This window comes from Aythya fuligula, chromosome 1 (assembly GCF_009819795.1).
Source record: "Aythya fuligula isolate bAytFul2 chromosome 1, bAytFul2.pri, whole genome shotgun sequence".
NCBI classification, from domain to species: domain Eukaryota; kingdom Metazoa; phylum Chordata; class Aves; order Anseriformes; family Anatidae; genus Aythya; species Aythya fuligula.
In genome coordinates, this window is record NC_045559.1 from 54,558,401 (window position 1) to 54,578,041 (window position 19,641).

The window sequence follows — 19,641 nt, forward strand, 5'->3', positions numbered from 1 at the left end:
GGCTGCTGGAGCCCCCCATGGAGCCCCCCACCAGCTGGCCCCATGTCTGCTGCCACTGGAGGGCAGCAAAATCCCATTACCTGGCCTCCACCCAAGCCTCCATGCCTGGGTGGGCCTCAGGTGGGAGGACAAGGCCTGGCGGCCATCTTCTCACCCGCCACCATGCCCTAGGTGCAGAGAGGGAGGGAGCGTGAGTGGCGGCCCCAGCTTGAGCCGATTAGCCTTATTAATAGAAATTAAACCCTGGCTGCGAGTGCTGCCAAGCCCCCGTGGGCCCCATGTGTGCCCCGTTCCCTGCCGCCGGGCAGCAGGATGGGGTGTGGGGGCTAAGAGGCTTGGGGGGATTAACATGGAGGCCCCCAAAACCTGCCCCCCCAGCCTGCAAGGAAATGGGTTTCCCTATGCATGGCTGCGACTGGCTCATCCCCAGAAGCTGTCGAGTGGCAGGGGGGTTGTTTTGGGGGTTTTAGTGAGCTGCTGGATCCAGCCCCAGTGCCTCTTCCTGCTGTGAAGGATGGTGATCACTTGGCTGCTCCAACTCAGCTTCTGTCGCTGCTGGACACGTGCCCCTCAGCCTTGCCCATGGTGCTGCAAAACCATGACCATGGGAGAGGCATTGGGGCTTGGGAAGACTGAAAAACAGCCCCATCCCCAATTTTGCCCCTTAGTGAAGCATGGTCTACTGCTACTCCCTTTCCCTGCACCCTCTCTCCCAGCTCAGCCCATCACCAGCACTGCTTCTTCCCCCCTCGTCCCCTCCAAACCTGCCCTGCTCCAGGGGGAGAGGCGAGGAGCCCCCCAGGCGGCTGTGGGATTACCGGGGGATTCAGGCAGCCACCTCCTCCCCATTGGCTGGAAAAGCCTCTTAAAAGTGGAGAAGTGCTTTCTGCCCGCTCAGCACCTGCCGGTCTTTGCTGACCTGAAACCGTAAGCAGCCGCTGACCCACATCCACCCTGCCCACACCCACCTGCGGCAGGCAAAGGGGGGTCCCCTGCGTGGGGCGTCCCCTCCGGCTTGGCCGTGTGGGTGGCTTTGCAGAGGGCGGCATCAGAGCTGGAGGAAAGCAGGCTGAGAGGGGGATTAGCTATCCAGCGAGGACGTGGCTGCCCCGAAGGAAGGAGCAGGGCACAGGAGACTGCTGCAAGGGTGCTGGGTTCCTGCAGGCATCACCCCGTGCCTTGCTGACAGGGTGCCCGCCATGGAGCAAGGAGCCAGCAGGGCCATCTGACTGGGCACCCTCATCCAGAGCCGGGGAACGCCAGCCAGACCCGTCCCCTCACCTCGGGGACTCAGCCTGCGCTCGGGTGGTCATTGCACAGGTCAGTGGCACAGTGGGAAGCATGCATCTGAGCCAAAAGGACAACTTTTGGCAGATCTTTTCTAATATATTCTCTAGCAAATGCTTTTCCAGGGTGACGTTGGGCAGGGGAGGCTGGTGGCATGAATCATGACCTTTGCATTTAATTTATTGAACCTTCCCCACCCCATCCATTCTCCACTGAGGCACCAGGAGACATCCTCGCATTCATGTGGACCCTCCTGAATGCTGGTACTGGTGCAGCTTGCCAGACACAGTGGGGCTTTGCTGGACATATTCGTGCACCAGCTCTTCTTTGTGCACCCATGCACCAGCAGTCAAGGCTGATCCTGCAGTGGTCTTTGCCCTGTTGGTCTGGGTTTGTGACTTCTGGTGCCGGTGCAAGTCTTCTCCTAGCATCTACCTGCAGCTTGCTCTGCAGCAGTGCTCGCCACGGGCCTGCCTGCATGTGATGCCCAGGGGAAAGGCTGCTGCCTGTGCTGATGAGCTTTTACGGGTGGCTGAATGTACGTGGGATATTTTTAACCACGAATAAAGCTCCTTAACCGGGGAGAAAATAATAGCAAGCTGTAGCATATGCAGAGGCAGGTGCAGGGTACACGGTGTGACCGCCGTGTGCAGCCGTGAGCAGAGGAGTCTGCATATGCACCACAGCGTTAGGAGCGAGGCAGCTCTGAACTGCCTGGCTCAGAGCTGGGATAAAGCCCCAGCCGAGCTGAGCTGCAGCACATTGGCCTTGGAGGGAGCTCCACAGGTGAGCTTCTCTGGTGCACCTCGTCTTCGTCAGCTGGCTTCGAGCTGCACTCAGGTAAATGCCCTTTCCTACCTTGCTGTACAGTTGTGTTGCGGTGAAAAAGTGGCTCCTGCAGGTACCCATCCAGCCCTAGACTTGAGCAGGACCCATATGTATTTGTCTAAAGCTGTCTTCAAAGTCATGTGCTGTTAATTCACCTCTGAGAGAAGATACTGCGGAAAGCTCTGAAGGGCATTCCACAGGTAGCCAAATGTTTTCTTGCTAGGAAGATGAGGATGTTTACAGGGAAAAAAAAAAAAAAAAAAAAAAGGATGAATTGCAGTGGTCTGATTAATTGATTAGGTGTGCAGGACAAGAACAAGAAGAGTGAGGCTGGGAGAGGGGCTCAAAGAAAAAGGATTGGGGTATGCTCTCAATTCATGCCTCTGCCCCCTTCCATGATCCTTGAGACTTGGGCTGGGGGGAAGAGATAGACGGAGCCTGCATTGGCCTTTAGGTTCTGCCTGAACCTGTTAGGGAAGTGCCACCCAGAAGAGCTGCTTCAATCCATGCTCACAGGCAGGTCCTGCTCCCTTTTCTGTGACTGGTGGGGTCCTGAAGGTTGGGAGCTCTGCTGCAGGGAGCCGTGGCTGTGGAGGATGCTTGGGTGCTGCCATGATCAAACCCTCCGTCGTCTGTCTAAAACCATTGGCCAAGACTATTTTGTGTCAAAGCACTTGGGTGCAGATGCTTTGTAACACCTGTCTGATGCTACTGGGGAGCAGCTATAGTCAAAGATTGGTGTCAGTTTTGTGTACAGGTGTGGAAATAAGCCTGAGCGCCCAAGAAAGTGAGGGCAGCAGTATGGCTCAGTGCTGGAAGGGGTACAGCAGAGACCTGGTACCTAGGGGAGAAATAAAAAAAAAAAAAAACACCCACAGCAGCCAAGTGGAGCAAAATTCTTGGGCAGCTTAGGAGTCCTGAGAGCAACTCACAAGACATCCCCTCTAATTCCCTCCTTTTCCCCCCTTCGGCTTTGTTCCGGCCCCTCCGGGTAGGTACAGAGCCCTAATCTCTCTGGCATGCAAATAAACATCGCCACCAGTTTGCCGTGCTCTCCCCCTTCACCCATTTCCCAAATCTGGCCCCGTGCAGCAGGGAAGGGAGGAGTAGGGAAGGGAAGGTGAGGGCTGCATGCTGAGGAAAGCACGGCGAGGTGAGCGGGCCTCTTGTGCCCCACCACTTCTGCCGTGTGGAGGTCCTGGTGGGCTCCCAACTGGGGCAGACCAGAAGGCGAGAGGATCGAAGGCTGCCCCTGGGAGCTGAGAGGGGTTCACATCGCCTGCTGTGCTCTTCTCTTCTTGCAGCACCTGGAGAGCTCGCCTCCCGGCCTGCCTTTCCCCACCCAGGCTAGACGATGGGGAGAGCTGACCCAGAGGAAGGGCAGCTCCCAGCTCCCGTGAAGCCCCCGGACGGCGGCTGGGGCTGGATCGTGCTCTTCGGCTGCTTTGTGATCACTGGCTTCTCCTATGCCTTCCCGAAAGCCGTCAGTGTCTACTTCAAGGAGCTCATGAAAGATTTCCACGTGGGCTACAGTGACACAGCCTGGATCTCCTCCATCATGCTGGCCATGCTCTATGGGACAGGTGATGCTTGGATACGCTTCCCCCTGCCCAGTCTGTGCCTTCCCCTGTCCTGCTAGAGGCCCAGCCCGTGTCCCCAGGGGCTGTCCTCATGGTCACTGGCCTGTATATCTAAGCAGCCAAGCAGTGATCTCCATCATTAGTGTTTCGTCTTCCCTGGGTGCCCTGCTTGGGCAAGCTGCCCCTTCCCAGATGTCCTGTTTCCTTCTGGTCTCCTACTCTGTCTCCTCTGCTTCCTTCCAGGACCAGTATGCAGCATCATGGTGAACCAGTTTGGCTGCCGGCCTGTCATGCTCATCGGCGGGCTGCTAGCTTCCTCTGGGATGATCCTGGCATCTTTTACCACCAACATCATCGAGCTTTACCTGACAGCTGGCGTGCTGACAGGTGAGAGGCCTAGGAGCAGGGGGAGCAGACTTCCCTTAGCATTACCATGCCCAGTCATGGCCACTGGGGTGGCATCAGTATAAAGTGGTGGAGGAGGGGGGAGAAGGTTCCTGTGTAAGGCACAGGTCCTGGCTAAGCATGGCCACAGTTATCAGAGTCAAATACAGTTCAGGTGGATAGGCCATTAGGCCATCTTTTCCAGGGGCAAGCCAACAAGATGGAGGAGAAGAGGCTTGTAAGGAACACATGAATCAGGACTAGGACAGTCTTGGATGGGTTTCAGCTTGTTCCAAAACACGTCTCATGTCCTTGCACTCCCTCTCTCCCTCCTGGCTCTCACCCCCACGTAGGTCTGGGTATGGCGCTGAACTTCCAGCCCTCACTGATCATGCTGGGCACCTACTTTGACAAGCGTCGGCCTCTTGCCAATGGACTGGCTGCTGCTGGGAGCCCTGTCTTCCTTTCCTCCCTCTCTCCACTGGGGCAGGTGCTGCTGGAGAAGTTTGGTTGGCGAGGAGGGTTCCTCATCATGGGGGGCCTTCTGCTTAACTGCTGCACTTGCGGGGCAGTCATGAGACCCCTGGACATGGGCATGAAGAGGAAGATGGAGAAGACTCAGGACAAGTATGAAGCCAAGGAGATGTTGCCGATAGGAGGGAAGTCAGAGGAGGGCATCAGCACCACAGATGGAACCAAGAAAGCCAAGAAAGCCAAGAAGAAGCCCAAGAAAGGAAAGAAGCTGTTGGATTTTAGCATCTTTTCCAACCGAGGGTTCATCATTTACACCATCTCAAAGTTCATCCTGGTCTTGGGTCTCTTTGTGCCCCCCATATTGCTGGTCAACTACGCCAAGGACACGGGAGTACCGGACACGGAGGCCGCGTTCTTGCTCTCCATCATCGGTTTCATAGACATCTTTGCCCGACCCGCCTGCGGCATGGTGGCGGGGTTGAAGTGGGTCCGTCCCCACGTGGCCTACCTGTTCAGCTTCGCTATGCTCTTCAACGGCCTGACGGACATCTGCAGCGCCAGGGCTAGCAACTACACGGGGCTGGTCATCTTCTGTGTCTTCTTCGGCATCTCCTACGGCATGGTGGGGGCACTGCAGTTCGAGGTGCTGATGGCCATCGTTGGCTCCCAGAAGTTCTCCAGTGCCATCGGGCTGGTCCTGCTTATCGAGGCGTTCGCTGTGCTCATTGGTCCCCCCTCTGCAGGTAGGTCTCGTGCTGCGAAACAAAACACAGGTGATTGGTTTTGCTTCTATTCCATGGTATTGCAGGTATCGGGCATGGGCAAAGTGGATGAATAAAGGCCATATTTCTCAATTTTGAATTTCCCTTGGATGCTCTCTGAAGTGAGAGCTCTGGGTCTCACTCCGCTACAACACTGAAGCTGAGCCTGGGCAAGTGATATTTCTCTCTCTGCCTTGCTGAGAGACCTGAGCGATGGCCAGCATAAAGAGTGGCATGGCTTCCAGCACCCCTCAGTCCTCATCAGTGGCACCTCCCTCTCCTTGCTGCGATCCTTATCTCTGCTATGAATGTTGCATCAAATCGTGTTACGGTTAGGGTCAGGCACATGCTGCAGGCAAACCTGTGAGAGTATTCAGTGGGACAAGGCGAGGATGTTTCAGGTTCTCCTTGGTATCCATGGCATTTTGATTGATGCCATGAATAATGATTTCAGTTCGTGTTGGCTCCAACCCAAGGTGCCATGTTGCTGTCAGTCAAAGCTGCCAAAACAGTGTGTAGATCCGCCTGACGCATTTGCTGTTAGTTTTCGTAAGAGGATTAAGAAACTCATGGTTTCTACACCATAGTCCCTGTAAGGGACCGTGTAAGGTCCATCCGTGCCCTACAGCCTGTAAATAGGTTGTTCAATGGGAGAGGGAGCCTTCACCCAAGAGGCTTGCATGGCTTCAGATTAAATGTCTGATCAGGTCTGAAGAAGTCAAATCATGCTAAAGGCTCACTTCAAAGTGCAGTTTCCTGCATCTGTGACTTGCAAGGAAAGGTCAGGGACAGACCGTGGACAAGTCCCTGGGCAGGAACAAGTCTGTTGCTTCCTGCACTCCCTCCCTTTGGCTGCAGCAAGTGGGTTAAAGCCCATCAGAGGAGACCTCTGTGTGAATGAGAGGTCTTCATGTTCTGAGTGAAGACCCTCTTGATGCTAGGTCATGGCCTGTCTTACAAACTGTAGAGCAATCGGCAGTCCCAGGCCAGCGAGGGTCCAAAAATAGATGTCTTGGAGGCAGCTGCAGAGAGACCTTGGGGGGGAGAGGAGGATTTAACATTTCCTTGCTCTGAGGACCTGGAACACTTAGTGAAATAAGTGTTGAGGAAGCAGAAGGCTATTAGGAAGCAGGAGCCACGTTTATTAAATCCTGTATGCAATGTGGCAGTAGGCCAGCTTTGTTGGTGAGCAGGCCCCAGGAGCAAAGGAACCAGAAAGGAACGGGGAAAAGGAGCAGATGCAACCAGGTGAGTTTTCCATGCTGGCCTGCCCTCTCACTTGCTATTTCCACAGAGTTTAAGGCCAAACAATTTCCTGCATAGGACAGGACGAAGGAGACCACTGCAGCTGAAGTTTTTCCAGGTCAGGGAACTTCAAGAGTGGGGAGGGAAGAGTGGAGACATTGAGGACATGGAGAGCAGGAGTCCCTATTTCCAACACCACATCAAATGGGGACACCACTCTGAGCAGTCACAGGGGGGAACCCCTCCTCAGTTCTGCACTGCTTGGGTACTGTGTGAAGCACAAAACAGGACAGAGAAGGTACAGGGTCACTGAAGAATGGATCTGGGGGGGCTCCCACCTCCCCACCCTGGGTACAGGAAGCTCGAGACTCGGACTCGGGGGAGCAGTGCTGTGGTGGAAGAAGAGGGTTGAACAAAGTGGCTTTGTTTGGTGTAATCCTCCTGAGCTGCTTCCCCCTTCACCACGGGGCTGAGGGGCTTGCTGTAGGATAAGCTGCACACGCACACACGCGCATGCTCCTTGCTCGCTCTCCAGCCTGGGTGAACGGGGTGCATTCATCCGCTGAGGAATTCGCTGCCTGTGGAAGTGGGGCCGGGTGCAGCTCCACAGGGACCTGGGGTCACAGCTGTAGTATCCACAGCTCCCTCCATTGCCAGCCCTGATGCGTTCAGGAGGTGCAGTCAAAATAAATAAATTTTTGGGCTGAGACATCATCAGGTGTGAGCCTTCTAAGGAAGCCAGGTTCTTGGAGGCTGGTCTCACCTTGGCAAGATGTCCTATCGCAGTGTGACTCCATCACCATTATTTAGCCTTGGCAGAACATGGGAAAACCCCAAACCCACACTTAGAGTAGTTCCCCACCTGTGCTGGGCTTTGTGTGGCAGAGTGCTGAGGCAGACGCTAACACCTCCATTTCTTCTCGACCCTTCAGGCCGCTTGGTCGACGCGCTCAAGAACTACGAGGTGATCTTCTACCTGGCGGGCTCGGAGGTGGTGCTCTCCGCTGTCTTCCTGGCCGTGGCCACCTACTGCTGCCTCAACCAAGAGAAGAAGAAGACGCCTCCCCCAGAGAAGCCCCCGTCGGGAGGTGGTGGGAGCGACACCGAAGAAGCAGAGTCCGACGTGCAGGAAGGCGAGGAGCACAGCAGCGACAACCACCAGCCAGCCCGCAGCACCGACAACGCCGTGGTGGCGGCCAGCGAGGAGGCCAACCACGTGGAGGACGAGCAGAGCGGGGAGGGAGGCAGGTGTCCCGAGGGGGACAGGGAGGCGTTGGCACAAGCTGGCTGCAACGCTGACCAGACGGTGGAGAGGGACAGTTTTTAGCCAGGGTGGATGTAAAATGGCTGGCCTGGTCTGCGTGTAACTCGGCCTGGGAGGGGAGGTGGGATGTGGGGTGGGAGAAAAAACAAGGCAAAAGCAGGTTTAAGAAGATGGTGAGAGTCTAAGGATAGAGGGTCCTCGTGTACATATGCCCACATTCCTACCCCGTGATATATCTACTTGCGTCCTGCGCCCATGCTGGTATAACGCAGGCTTGGAGCAGCCCAAACACCAAAATCTTCCCATCCACCTCCGATCCAGCCCTGGAAAATGTATTCTGCAGAGGCTGTGAAGGACTCTCCTTTTCCTTCTGCATTGTCATAATACAGCACACAATTAGAGACTCTTTGTAATCAGCTCCGGTACGCTTTGGCCTGGTGTCAGTGTTTCCTCTGCCCCGTTCCTACTGTTGGGACAGCACAACCCTGAGAGGCACAGCTCTTGGAAATGCCACTCTTCCCCGTAGGGATATGCTGTTAGAGGCTGCTGGGGTGCAAAGAAAAGAAGAGGGCACCTCAGAAAGGCTAATGCCACCAGGAGGGTGGCCACGGTGCTGCCAGGAATAGCAGCAGCAGCGCAGGTAAACAGCCCATCCCGGGCGATTATCCACTCAGCAGGAGCAGCACAAGATGCGGGCGCGTGTTTTCTTTTTAAATAGAGAAAGGCCCCTTACATAAAGGGAATCAAAGGTAAGGCAGAGAGATGGGCTGCGCCCCCAGGGTGCCATGGATGAGGGTGCCGGGGCACATGGTAAGGCAGGCGTGACCCCCTCCCCCTGGCTGCAGGGGTGGAGTTCTAGATTCAGAGAGGACAACCTCCCCTGGCGTGCTTAAACTGCTCTTAATCTGCTTTGGGCCTGGATCTTTTATAAACACCCCTGGCCAAAGCCTTCTCTTCCGCTTTCCTGACCTGTTTCACCTCAGGGGCCCTGGGGGAACCTATTACTGCGTCGAGGGATCAAGAACTAAGAGGGCTGCACGGCAGGCAGCTCATGGGACCATCAGATGAGGGCTTTCGTTACAGATGGGGCTGACTGCAAATTGATGGGTAACGGGTGAAGCCCGCAGGACCCGTGAAGCCATTTGGGGACATGATGGAAAGCCTTTCAGTCTAGATACACCCAAGGGCAAAACCATAAATGATGAGCAAACCAAGGCCCGGCTCTTCCTTGCTCACCAATCCCCCCCACAAGCAGCAGCCCCCAGCTTCCCAGAGGTCCACAGCCTGAAAACAACCGCCCTCGTCAGCGCCAGGCAGGTCACTGGAACAACGTCCCCTCTGTTCCCTTGTCACCACTTAACATTTCCCACCGAGCCTTCCCCTCTTAAATCTTTTCACAGAGGGGCATAAAAGCCCGCAGGGTACAAGATCTTGCTACAGACGATGCTGTGAGACAGTCAGCCCTCAGCCTGCCCGCCTGCTCCTCTGTGATGGCAGCACCACGCTTGGGTACTTGTCAGAGCACCTCAGGGAGATGGTTTTAACCCCAAAACCAGACTGCTTCCTGCAGCCCCTGGGTCCGGGGCTGACTCAGGCCCTAATACACCCACTGCTCAAAGCGTGCTGGCTCGTGCTATCGCCACCATGCAAAGGGGCAGGGACTTGAGCATGAGCTTGTGGTGCAACTTGCCTCGTGGAGCTGTGTGGCAAAGCTGGCCCGGCAGCAGCAGGCGGGACTGAAGCTAAGTTGCAGAGGATCTGCTAATAAACGGAGGAATGGCCTTGCTGCACCATTTGTAATCCTCCTCTGGAAACTCGTGCCACAGTGACCACTGCGTCTTGGCACAAAGACATCCACGGTTATGAGCCAGACAGGCCAGCACACGACAGTCTGTCCCCTTCGCTGTATTTCAAGATTAAAAGCAGTAGAGGATGAGCACATGAATAACTGAAGAAAACCCAGGAAGAACAAGAAACAAAACTGTCACATTTGTCTTTATTACAGTCAACAGTCAGTACACTAGAGTCCATTTAAATCTTTCAGAGCAGCTTGACCATGGATGACTTTCTTCCAGGCACCCACAGAGATGACGAGGCCCCAAATATAAATCTAACATTAAAACAAAACAAACAACCATAAATTAATGCCCTTAAATAACTTCTCTCACTACCACTAGAATGTAACGACAGAAGTCAAACCCTTGACCTCTGAGAAGTACACCACTGCTGGCAGCTGCGCTGCCTGCAAGAGGAGAAAGTGCCATCTGGATTTGGGATCGACCCACAAGGAGACAGGGAGGAGAAAAGGAAGCTTTTCCTTTTCCCTCCTTCCCTTGTGCAGGATAATTGGACATTACCTACTGTTTCTGGCTGGCCCGAAGGCAGCACAAAACAGTTGTGCAGAGAGGAGAGCAGCAGGTTGGATGCAAGTCACACTCTGCACTAAAAATCACAACGTCTCTGCCTACAGGCCCTGTCTTCCTCTCTCCACGAGGCTTCCTGCCTCTCCTCGCTAGTGTAAGGACAGAACACCACCTTTGCAGTGGTGGTTCCTTGTGGCACCCGCACAAAAAGAGTGTGCAGGACTCGCTGCCCGTCTTCAAGAAGCACATTTGGTTACCATCCGTTACAAGGAGCTGTAAGAGAAGGATAGATGGGAAATGCATGCAGCTTTGCTCTTACTCGCAGGAATCCATCTGCCTCAGACAACCGCGTTCACATCTCTGCTGACTGGGAGAGCTTCTTCCTGAGCCGGGTCCCTCCTTTCCACGGGGGAGGGCAGAGCCATATCCTGGAGGATTCTAGCCCTGGGGTGGAGCTAAGGGACACAAAGAGGATGGGAACTAGGGAAAAGACTTGTAGACTCTTGCAGCTGAGTTGTTGCAGCCCAACATGCCCGGCAGCTACTGCCTCTGCTACGTGAGCTTCCCAGCCCCTTGGATGGGGGCGTGATCAGAACACCTGTACCACTATCCCTTTTGACTTACCCTATTTCTTAAAAACAGTGGTGCAGAGAAGCTAGGAGTGACCATCCTCCAAAAATCTGCCCTAGAGCCCAAGGGATGGGCTCCAGGAAGAAAGAGAGGAAGCTTAAAAGGAGGCCAAAGCTTGAAGTTTGAAACCAGCAACCAGTGGGGTGAACAAAACAATGCTGGTGCCATCGCTTTCCCAAAGCACAAGGGGAGGACAGGACGGGGCGGCTCTTCCATTTGTAGCCACCTCCAGATGTTCAGCTGCCTTCCCCTTGGCAGAGAGTGGATCCTGCACGCTCAGCAGTGTGCACAGTCACATGGAGACATGGGAGGAGATTTTCCCTCCCCACAACTCAGTATCCAAGTTGGGCAACAGAAGGCTGTGGGGGGGGAAAGGAATATCCAGGCAAACAAGCAAGAGAAGAGAGAGGAAGGCAGAGGTTGGTCCCAATCCAACCAGCTACTCCCACCCAGGGCAGAGGAGGAATCCCAGGCTGGACACACACAGACAACCACGGAGGATGAATCGCCATGTGAAATACACGTTTTTATATCAGTCTGCAGAGTCTTTCTTTTCCTCTGGCCGTACCAGCACGCTCATGCGTCATCAATGAGCTTTTCGCCGTTCGCGTCCTCCTTCCCCCTCTTCTCTCTGTCACTTCCTCCTCCTTCCTCTTCTTCTTCTGCCCCGTCTGTGTACGTGTCCTTCTGCCCATAGCTGAGAGTAGTGCGGGCGAGGTCCACCTCGATGGGGAAGACGTCCGCGTCTCGGAGCACGGCGTAGCAGTCGTCGTAGTACTTGGACATCGTCGAGACGAACCGCTGCAGCTGGAACACGATGTCCTGAACTGCAGCGGAGACACGTCGACAAGAAATCAGGTGAAAACTCCTTCCCGAGCAAAGCGTGGAGGCTGTGATCAAGCCTCCCTCCCCAGCAGGAGTTACAGACTCCCCTTTATTAGTCCCACGTGGTGCAGATGTCTCAGATATAACCACAGGAAGATTCTCTAGCAAAGGCTGTTGAGCTAAGATGAAGGAGGAGCACAAAGCCCGAAGCTGTGTCTGCCTGACCCCTTCAGGTGCTGGGCACAGCAGCCGTACTCACCATGTTTCTGGTCCAGGAGCTCTATTTTCTCCAGCACGTCCTTCCTCATCTTGGCAAAACGCGTGCGAGCCTCCTGGCGGCAGCGTAGGATAAGGCGGTATTCGTAGTTCCCAGTGCTGACTCGGTAGAGGGGCTCACCCAGGGCCTGCCAAAACACGGCGCCGTTTTAGAGACTCCCACAACGCTGCACACTGATGTGGACTCGCAATAACCTTGGGTTATTACAGCCCTGCAGTCAGGAAGCGTGAAACAATAGGAACATTTGCCACAGCAGCAAACTGGCAGTTAGTGTGGCCATGTAAAAGCCAAATGCATGCCAGCCACACTAAAGAAAAGTGCGACCACAGAGCAAAGAAAACAGGACAGGTACCTTCCAAGTCAACGTGGAGAAATGGAAAGGCTTCTTAACTGAACTAAGACAAGCACCATAAAAATAAAAAAAAGCCTAGGCTCTGAGAGATAAATTAATTTATACAAATCATACAAATAACTCTGCTCTTCTTGCAAACTTCACCCTGTATTGATTGCATAATGTAGTGTATGTCTACAGGGAACCCCGTGCTATTTATAACCATCCAGACACAAGACCAGATACCATTAGGGATGGAGCTCTAAATTGTCCCACAGAAGAGTTTTGAGGAGAAGGGGTTAGTCTGTCAGCTAAATAGCATTCTTCTCTTGCACTTGCAACCAAAACATAAAATTCCACATTACTATGGCTTCATAACGCACATTATATATGTCAAAACCCAGAGATATTACTCTGCTGGCCAAGACTTCTTTCCTTCCTCTTTCTTTCTCATTTAACACCAAAAATGTAATTAAACGTTGTCTTAGGAAAGCTTTTTTCATTCCTGGCATTGTGATCTAGGAATTAAAATAAATAAATAAATAAAATCCTTTCTCTAAGATCAATAACTAGGATAAAATAAATCTTGCTTTTATGCAGGGAACCTTGGTATGTAGAGGACACCTTTAACTGTCTTAAACAGAGCTGTTAAGGATTACAGATGTCAAACTTTAAAACAGGCAGCAAACATACTGAAGAATATCATCAGGTTTTTGGAAGTCTTCTGATTTTAAATTACTTATTTTTTAGGAAAAAAAAAATTGTTAGGAGGGATCCTTTAATCCATTTTCTTCAGCTACGTATGCAGCTTTTGCATGCATTTTGCTGCAGAGAAGCTAAACCTCCATTTCTCAGAAACAAGTCCAGAATTAATGATAAGCTGTACAGTAGACACGAATGTAATCTGTGAAGATAACGCCTTAATCCTCCTTACACAAGCCAATATTACTTAAACACTGAGGCAGGCAACCACTAAGCAAACAAGTTGCAGAGACGACCGATTGCTCTAGTATTCCACAGCACCAGTGATTCAGGAGCTATTGGCAGTGTTTTCTAGGAAGTGTTTAAGGGTCTCCAGTTTCTCATACGTTAAGAACAAATACACGGTGTTCTTAGGACGTGTTCCCTAGTTTGGATCTGCAGACACAGGAGTGCTTTTGCAATTGCAAGGCAGCGTGCACACAGAGGCTACAGAAACAGAGGATGCGATTCTCAGTGCCACAATACTGGTACTCACAATGCAGCTGTATTCTTCATCATCCATCTCTTTGACTTTCAGGCAGTAAGACTTCACAGGATTAAAAACAAAACAAAACACAAAACAAGAAGGCCATATTAAAGATCAGAAGCTATTTCCACCTTCACTCACAGACACAGGGTCATAGCATTTCAAACCTTCCTTCAATGATGTAGGGTGTAAGTAAGAAGGAAAAAAAAAAAAAAAGATGAGTTGTGGGAAGGATCGGTGTGGGAAGAGCTGACATATTTATTTGCCTTAGGGTTGCCGTTTCAATTATTTCCCTTAACAGGTAAAAACAAAAAGATTTCTACAGTTACAGAAGAGATGCACTTAACAACTCTACCTTATTTTTTTGTATGTAGAAAGGAAGGGATTAGTTGAATGGAGGAGGAAAAACATGATTTGACTGTTATTCAATTTGGCTCAAGAAAAACAATTCCAAACTACCTACAAAATATGGACTCTGAGATTGGAGAGCTATTGAGGGGAGTTCAAGAGTGTAAGTTCCATCAGAATTCTTTACAAAAAAGTAAGGAAATTAATTTGGTTGGGTAGAAAGTAAGTGATCTTGATTCTGGGAGATCCTTCTTTCTGGTGAGAACTATGAAGTCAAAAGAAGGTGTTTGAATTTAAGTAATCTGGCTGTGGACAAAGAATTTTGGGAAGAATAACAACCAAGTTTTTGCATTAACAGTGGGTGAACGCACACGTGATTGTATAAGCTGTATGTGATCCTCAGGCTATGATTCTATAAAACTTCATTTCAACCAGCATTAAAAATAAGAGCAGCTCACCAAATATTCAAACTTGACATCCAGGTATTTTTTGATAGTCAGCCTTGTGTCAGGAATGGCTTTATTCAAATACGTGTTCAAGTCAGTCAGCATCTGCAAGGGAAACATCGTGTCACTGAATGTAAGGTCAAAACGCAGGAGTGTAATTCCTGAAGTCCAACCTTCTAACCAGCACAGGTCACAAGACTGCCTCGAGTTAACTCTTCTTTGAATTGGAGCACATATGAAAAAAATAAATTGATCCCGATTCAGAATTGCCGTTGTTAGAGCATCCATTACGGTCACTGGCAAGTAGCTCCAGCGTTACGAAACGCGTGTCTGGCTTCATCTTCTTTCAACTCATCCTGTTTCACTATCATTTAATCCTGGAAATTGTTCTCCTGCATCCAAAGGGGCACTACCCAACACTGTCCATCCAACACGGCACTTGAAGTGCGCTCAAATCAACATTTAATATTCTCTTTGCTAAACTAAATGAACAGATCTCCTGGAGGCTCACCCAAATGTATCAGCTGAAATCACAAAATCGTTACTGGATTGCTTATCTAAACTCTGATAATTTAGTGACATCTTTTAATTACGGGTACTAATAGCAGGGAAAGGACTCTAGGGACTACACTGATCGAACTACGCTCCCATTCACAATAGAAAAAGGTGAGGAATATATTCACGTGCAAAAGCCAAATGGACAAAACCGATTCCCTGTGTTACCTCTCAGGTTGAGAAGAGATCCCTGAAGGAAAGCAGACAACGACAGTTCTTCCCACAATGAATTACTGTGAAGACCGCACCTTCAAAGACAGCCTTCTGTCTTTCTAGATTCCCCTCTTCTCCAGACCCTTTACTGCTATGGTTAAGTACTTTACCGGCTTAATTGTTTTCAGAAGATGAATCCCAAACTTCTCAATGTTGCGATGGGCATCAGCGAATTTCACAAAAGCTTCACTGGCAGCAGGTTGCGGCTCCCGTACGCCAATGACAGAGAAAACATCTCCAAATGCTAGACGAGGGTAATAAACGTAAACAAATAGAAGAAAAGGCTGGCCCTGGAGAAAAACCATGCCCTTCCCATAACCTTACACTTAGCCAGGGGACAATGCTACGTATTCCCTAAAGACCAGAGGTTGGCAGGGCATTTCTGCAATGTCTTATGTGAAATATAGAGCCCGTGTTAGCCCCATGACTGCTCACACCAGGAGCACAGCCCTTCCCACCTCATTTGTGCAACACTCAAGTTTTCTTTGGGTAAGGGAATCACACCTCTAAGCACTGACTGAAAATCCTGAAACTGGAGGTTAAAGCTTTCTGCTCCCTTCGCTCACTTGTTACCTCTGTGCGTCTGGGATAGCTCGAAGAAAGCTCTGAGAAGACTCTTGGTGTGTTCTGTCAAGCCTGTGATGGAAGACAGGATAAAACATTTGTTGTTTCACTGAGACATGATGTCAGTATCCATTTTTTCCATACGGTGTGTGATGGAAGACACAGCTTACCTTTGTACAGCTCTGCAGTCCTCTCTAGCTCCTCCAATCTCTTCACCAATCCATCTACATGGAAATAAGAATCAGAATACAGAATTACAACAGTCAAGGCCAGGACGTGGCTTTTAAAATAGCTTTTAAAATAACTGCAAACTAGTCTGACAGTGTGGGGTCATCATTTGTCAGCATTCACTACGTGGGCCCCCACTTTAAGTTAATTTACCTTAGTTAACATTTAAATGGCTCCGATGATATAATTTGTATCACCCAGGAAGAGGCAACCACAACAACGAGGTAGAGCAGAAGGAACGAATTAGGAAGGAATAATGTGGAGCATGTAAGTAACTATAGAAAATTGGTTAGCACAAGTGGGCAAGTGTGCCCTTAAGAAAATGTCCTTCTGGGCAATACTTACCGTTGCAAAGTATGGCTCGGCTTAACCCCAGGGCATCAGCTGTCCCTGAGCTCATGTTCTCTACCAGTCGGTGCTTCACCTTCTTCAATACTAAAGGCCAAAAGAGAGTGCAAACCAGGGTCAGGGGCATTTCTATGAGCATGAAAAGCACACTAGCACACTTCAGCGATTTATCAGGCTCTGAAAAAGCTGGCCAGCCTCAACTTAACTCATTATTGAGGCAGTGAGCAGAAGAAGAATGCCATAGAAACTAAATGGTCAATCCAGCTGTGCATAGCACATCTTTTATCTTGCCCAAGTGTTCTGCTCTCACATCCTATGTAATTAAATCAATAGAGCTCCAGTGCTTCAATTGGAAGACTACTCCAATAAATCACTTCGTATTTGGAACTAAACTTTGCTTATGCTACCTGCAGTATTACTTCACCTGAAGTCAGGATACCAGGCTGAAAGTGAGAGAAATGGGATTTAATGCTCAAATTATCCCTTTGCTTACTTAGATGCTTTAGATCTTACTTAAACCTTTTGGTCACCCCCTGATGGAATTAATTTCTGTCTGTGGTGGTCATACCCTGCAAATTACTCGAGACAATTATGCCCTCTTTAGAACCAGATGACTCAGCTACATTAGTTTAGAGGCAAACTTGCAGGGGTGCCAAGCGCCTGCAGCTCCTAAAAAAGTCAGCTGAAGCCACAGTGTTCAACATCTCTGGAAAATATTCCATATTCTCACTGCACTTCTGTTTTCCCAGAAATCCACCCCAGTCCTCAGCATTTCCCCGAATCCCTGTCAAATAATTGGTACCTTAAATTAATCCCCATTAAAAGAAATTAAAGCAAAAATAATACATTGATCTTTTAGGGAAGCGAGAAAGGTAAGCCATATAAAGGAGACCGTTGCATAGGCTTAGTCCAAAATTCATACTTCGTTTTAGAAATAAAGCCTCCTCTCTCTCCTATAAAACGTATGGCTGTACAAAACTCAGTGTAGAGAGATATTTTGTCACTGTAAAACGAGCTGAGGAACTGCAACCAGTGTTTCACAACACACATTTCTGCGTATACATTTGGAAAAAATCACAGCAGGTCAGCAAAATTTACATGTATTAAAAATAAATAGATTAAATGACTATGTAATTGAGTTTCATCATCCATGCTAAATACGACGCAGAAAAGCAAGCCAGCTGCAGCAACAGTGAAGCCCCAATTTAATTATCAAGACTATTTCAAGAAGGCAGGGAAGGATTTTTTTTTTAAACCTCTAATTATCTTTGACAGTTTCCATTTGAAAACGACTGAGTTAACAGTAAGAATGGAAACAGAATTTTACTCCAGTTTTAGCTAGGAGCAGTCTTTCACTCCTCCATGTCACTTTAAACTCTCTAGGGAGAAAGACGCCAGCAAGTCTTACCGATATCCAAAGACTTCCCCTGCTTTGGGTCGGCCTGAAGTTTGTTGTAGTGAATCGTCACTTCTCCCTGCAGGCAGAACAAATTCCAAACTGCTGCGCTGGAGGCAAGCAGCAGCAGCTTTCCTTCAGCAGTGAACAATAAACCGTCAACTGTGACCCAGAAGCTCCAGTGGCCCCCTCCTACCTCTCACCTTTACCATCTGTATCATCTTGGCCACCTCCACCTTGGTCTTCCCTTTGACAGACTTGCCGTTCACTCCTGTGATTTCATCGCCCGCTGCTACGGTTCCATCTAAGGCTGCCGGAGTGTTATCGAATACCTAGCGGAGAGGAAAAGGAACACAGTCTGGAATCGGGAGGATTAGAAAGGAAAACGCAGGGCTGAAGGACAAAAAACTGACAGTTATGTTCCTCCTATTTAACTCATTTTATTTCGTAATGCTCATGGTGAAGCCTCGCTTTCTCTCTTCTGATTCTTAGGTGGGATGGTCGCCTTGTTCTCTCAGGAACTTCTTGTCTACAGGCATAGGATTTGTTGATGCTAAGTGTCAACGCTATTCCCCTGCAATTCCAGCATGCTCTCCAAGGAGGAGAATAATCTCAATTTAATTCTTCCACACCTCTGAGGTACGAGGGCAAGGAAATCTCATTTACTGCAAAGTGAGAAAATCCCTCTCACTTTGAGAAAAACACTTAGCACATGGCTCTCCGTGGTCTCCATCTCTCAGGACAACACTCTTTTAGGAAGACAGTTTATTGTTCCTCCTGAAGTGCCCACCTGGACGATATAGAGACAGGGGCAGTACTGTGCTCCTCCCCCAATGCTGATCCCAATCAGGTTCTGGGCGTCCTTCTTCAGGGTCACTGTCCCAGGTACAGTGGGGATCCCGCTAGAACGAGAAAAAGGGAATGGAAAACCGATTACAGCAGGCAGAGCTGCATCTGCAAAAGTGACTGTGGTATCTGAGTCAATGTGAGCTGGAAACATAACGGGAGTTGTACATTTGAATTAATGACATTATCTCTGCCATAAAGTCTATCAGCACATGCTAATTAGAAAGACCCTCTGGGATATTGTTTTTTTAGACTGTGTGCAAGGAGCAGAGGTAGGAGAGTCAACTCCATCCATTGCCAGGCGTTGGGGTAACGCTACAGTGCTTGATTTGGTCTTTGTGCCGGAGTGAGAGGCAAACGCAAGCAACATAAAGGAGACGCGAGACCAGCGCCCCATGCCTGGAGAGGCAGGCGAGGCGCAGCCCAGCACTCACAGCTTGTCCTCCTCGATATCATAGTCCAGGTCCGCGAACATCCTGACGCTCAGGCAGAGCCCGTCCGCCCCACACCACTTCTGGGCACCCTGTGAAGAGAGCACAGCGCGGCCCCGTCACCCCAGCGGGCAGCTTCAGCTCCCTGACACCCCCCAGCAGCCCCCTCCCTTTATTTTTCCCCCAAAAATCCTCTCCCCGCCCGCATTTTCACCCCAAATCCCCTCATTCCGCCCCATTGGGGCCTAGGCCCACGGGGGTCGCCCCCCCCCCCCCCCATGAAGCGTTGCCATGGCAACCGCGGAGGGCGGGGGGGGTCCCGCCGCTCACCGGAAGTGGCCGTCGCGCGCGCGGCCCCCGCTGCCGCCCGCCGCTGCCCCTGGCGGACACGTCACCGCCGGGCCCGCCCGGAAGCGGCCGGCTCCCCCCCTCCCCTCCCCGCCCCGCCCCTCCGCGCCGTTGCTATGGGGACGGGGAGGCGAGGGGCCGCCGCCATCTTGAGAGTGGCGAGGTGATGGCGGCTCCCATGGTTCGGGGCGCTAGGGGAATAATGAAATGAAATGGAATGGAGTAAAATATAAAATAAAATAAAATAAAATAAAATAAAATAAAATAAAATAAAATAAAATAAAATAAAATAAAATAAAATAAAATAAAATAAAATACAAAAAGAAAACAGAAAAAAACAAACCAAACCAAACCAATAAAATAAAATACAAAAAGAAAACAGAAAAAAACAAACCAAACCAATAAAATAAAATAAAATATTTTTTTTGTAAAAAAACAAAC

General features: G+C 50.4%; 2 protein-coding genes across 2 annotated transcripts; one reads left to right on the forward strand and one right to left on the reverse strand.

Moving 5' to 3' along the window:
* Nucleotides 1-3,469: 3,469 nt before the first annotated feature.
* Nucleotides 3,470-7,886, forward strand: SLC16A8 (solute carrier family 16 member 8). The gene is made up of 4 exons (XM_032204333.1): nucleotides 3,470-3,698; nucleotides 3,939-4,082; nucleotides 4,433-5,296; nucleotides 7,492-7,886. Exons 1-4 carry the CDS (start codon nucleotides 3,470-3,472, stop codon nucleotides 7,884-7,886), a joined length of 1,632 nt encoding a protein of 543 aa, XP_032060224.1.
* Nucleotides 7,887-9,801: 1,915 nt separating this feature from the next.
* PICK1 (protein interacting with PRKCA 1) lies at nucleotides 9,802-19,220 on the reverse strand. Its single transcript, XM_032204354.1, has 13 exons — nucleotides 19,183-19,220; nucleotides 18,856-18,944; nucleotides 18,366-18,477; nucleotides 17,779-17,907; nucleotides 17,588-17,654; nucleotides 16,177-16,266; nucleotides 15,774-15,827; nucleotides 15,613-15,675; nucleotides 15,150-15,283; nucleotides 14,284-14,376; nucleotides 13,487-13,537; nucleotides 11,901-12,045; nucleotides 9,802-11,643 (listed from the first exon to the last, which is right to left on the reverse strand). Exons 2-13 carry the CDS (start codon nucleotides 18,894-18,896, stop codon nucleotides 11,393-11,395), a joined length of 1,230 nt encoding a protein of 409 aa, XP_032060245.1. The 5' UTR covers nucleotides 18,897-18,944; nucleotides 19,183-19,220; the 3' UTR covers nucleotides 9,802-11,392.
* Nucleotides 19,221-19,641: the final 421 nt, after the last annotated feature.